The 2,560-nt window shown below is 45.9% G+C and overlaps 1 protein-coding gene across 1 annotated transcript; it reads left to right on the forward strand.

The window, feature by feature from the left end:
• Positions 1-516: 516 nt before the first annotated feature.
• LOC107139380 (WD repeat-containing protein 73-like) lies at positions 517-2,278 on the forward strand. The gene is given in 3 exon segments (XM_048806163.1): positions 517-558; positions 560-652; positions 654-2,278. Coding segments are annotated over 3 exon segments (1,116 nt in total). The 3' UTR covers positions 1,635-2,278.
• The last annotated feature ends 282 nt before the right edge of the window (positions 2,279-2,560 follow it).

Consider the following 2,560-nt stretch of genomic DNA (forward strand, 5'->3'; position numbering starts at 1 on the left):
CTCAGCTACTTGGTAACTATAAGCCAGACTCTTAAACATGTCATGCCGTAGTGTCCCCATCATTAAAATGGACATTTGTTTCTACCTTATAGTTATTGGAGACTCAGTGAAGCAAGGCAGGGAATGTTTCTCTTGGGATGATGGTGATGGTAATGAGGCTGTTTGTGTCCAGGGTCTTCTCCAATGCGGAAACCCATAGCTGCAGTACCTTGAAGCACACGTTGGAGGATAGCAAGTTCTGATGCCTGAGTGACACCTCCCACCTGCGTTTATTTGCTTAGTTCTAATTCAGGCATCCCAAAAGGGGACAGAACATGTTTTGTCTTACTAGGTGTTAATTTTCATGAAATGTCATTCCTGAATTGGCTTAACTTCTCCCAAATGTGTGTGAGTGGGAGAAAATTCTCAAGTAAATAGGATAAGGAAGGAAATCAGGAAGGAGGGAAGAAGGAGAAAAAGAAAGTAGAAAGAATTTCAAAGGTGATTGAACTTTAAAGATACTATTCCTCAGTTGCCATGGATCCCGCGGAGGACTGGCTTGTGGAATCCTTGCGCTTGTAAATCGTACCAGGATTTCCATGCATTCGACCTCTCAGGAGTCCTTGAATGGATTGGTGACAAAGGAGTCTTTGTTGCTGGCTATGAAAGCCTGAAAAAAAAATGAGATTCTTCATCTGATACTACCTCTCAGACTTTCTGTAAAGGAAAACCAGGGCTTATTCCCAGAAAGAGATTTTAAATTGCGCCATGGCGGATTTTCAGACGGACCTGTCTTTGATCTAAAGCATGTGCCAGATACCAGGTTGCTGGTGACCAGTGGCCTTCCAGGTTGTTATCTGCAGGTGTGGCAGTTTGCAGAAGACAGTGATGTCATTAAGGCTGTCAGCACCATTGCAGTTCATGAAAAAGAGAGAAACCTCTGGCCTAGAGTGGATGTCTTCTCCTCAATGGTTCCTGGAGTCCTCCATGGGGCACGGCTCAGTGATCTGAAGATTGTGGATCTGGAATCCCAGAAGGTCACGTATAGCTCAGACACCAGTGACAGTGAGGAGCTGAGTAGCCTGCAGGTCCTAGATGCAAACACTTTTGCTTTCTGCTGCACCTCTGGTCATCTGGGGCTTGTCGATACCCGCCAGAAGTGGGCACCATTGGAGAATATCAGCCCGAACCCTGGGTCTGGTGGAGAGAGATGGTGTGCAAAAGTTAGGGGCATGGGCCAAGGCCCAGGATCCTATATTGCAAGCCTTGGCTCAGAGGGGCAGCTCCAACTTCTTGACCCCCGGGATCTCTGCCATCCTGTCAGCTCAGTCCAGTGCCCAGTGTCCACACCTAGCCCCAACCCAGAGTTGCTGCAAGTAACGTGGGCCCCAGCCCTGGACAACTGCTTAGCCATTTCAGGTTTTGATGGGACTGTTCAGGTCTATGATGTCACATCTTGGGATGGAACAGGGATCCAGGTGGAACCTCTCTTCACTCACAGAGGTCACCTCTTCCACGATGAAAACAAAATGGATACTGCACCACAGGTTACCACCCACACCTGGCACCCCTGCAAACCCAGGACTTTGTTATCAGCAGCAAGTGATGCCTCCCTGCACGTGTGGGACTGGGTGGACCTCTGTGTTTCCTGCTGACACCAGCATCTTCCTGCCTTGGCCATTAGGAAGAGAAGGAGATGCTGGAGTGGCAGGGGCACTGATTCAGTTCTTGAGTGACTACAGATCCCTGCTACCAGCTGTATGGCCTTGGCAAGTCAGTCTGTCTCTTGCCCCCAGTTTTCTTTTCTGTAAAATGAGGAAAGAAATAACTACCTTGCTGGGACTGGTGGCAAACACCTGTAATCCTAGATGCTTGGGTGGCTGAGGCAGTAGGACACAAGTTCAAAGCCAGCCTCAGCAACTTAGCAAGGCCCTAAGAAATTAGTGAAATCCTGTCTCAAAAAATTAAAAAGAGCTGGGGATGTGGCTCAGTGGTTAAGCTTCTCTGGGTTCAATCCCTAGTACCAAAAAAAAAAAAAAAGACTACTTTGCGGGGTTATTGGGAAAGTTAAAAGTGACATAAAGAATAGTTTTTGTAGGACACATGGCACAATAAATTACCTGGTAGCTGAGGGCTCCACTTTCCCCAGTGTGAAGAGGCAGTGTTTTGTCCCTCCCTTCTTCACAGTATCAGAGTAAAAATCAGAAGAGCTTGTGGATGTAATTGTGTTATGTGAACTTTTTTAACAGAAAAAAAAATGTATTAGGGCAAGTGAACATGAAGAAAACATCAACCCCAGTAGAACTTAAGAAAAGATTGTACCATTTTTTGCCTGTCAGATTGCCAAATATCAAAGCCTTATTGCTTTGAGCAGCTGATGGAGGTTCTGTGGTACTCTGAAGGGCGCAGGAGAGGCAGGCTCTTCATTCCTGCTGTATACCGTACCTTGTGCATTTGAACCAGAACACATACATCCAGCTCCCTATTAAAAGGCAGTTACATTTTACTCATCCTTTCTTATTGTGTGATGAACAACTTTTGTTTCCATAAACAATATGTTTTTAGGATAAATTTGTAAAAA

Source organism: Marmota marmota, unplaced genomic scaffold (assembly GCF_001458135.2).
Source record: "Marmota marmota marmota unplaced genomic scaffold, marMar, whole genome shotgun sequence".
In the NCBI taxonomy this organism is placed as follows: domain Eukaryota; kingdom Metazoa; phylum Chordata; class Mammalia; order Rodentia; family Sciuridae; genus Marmota; species Marmota marmota.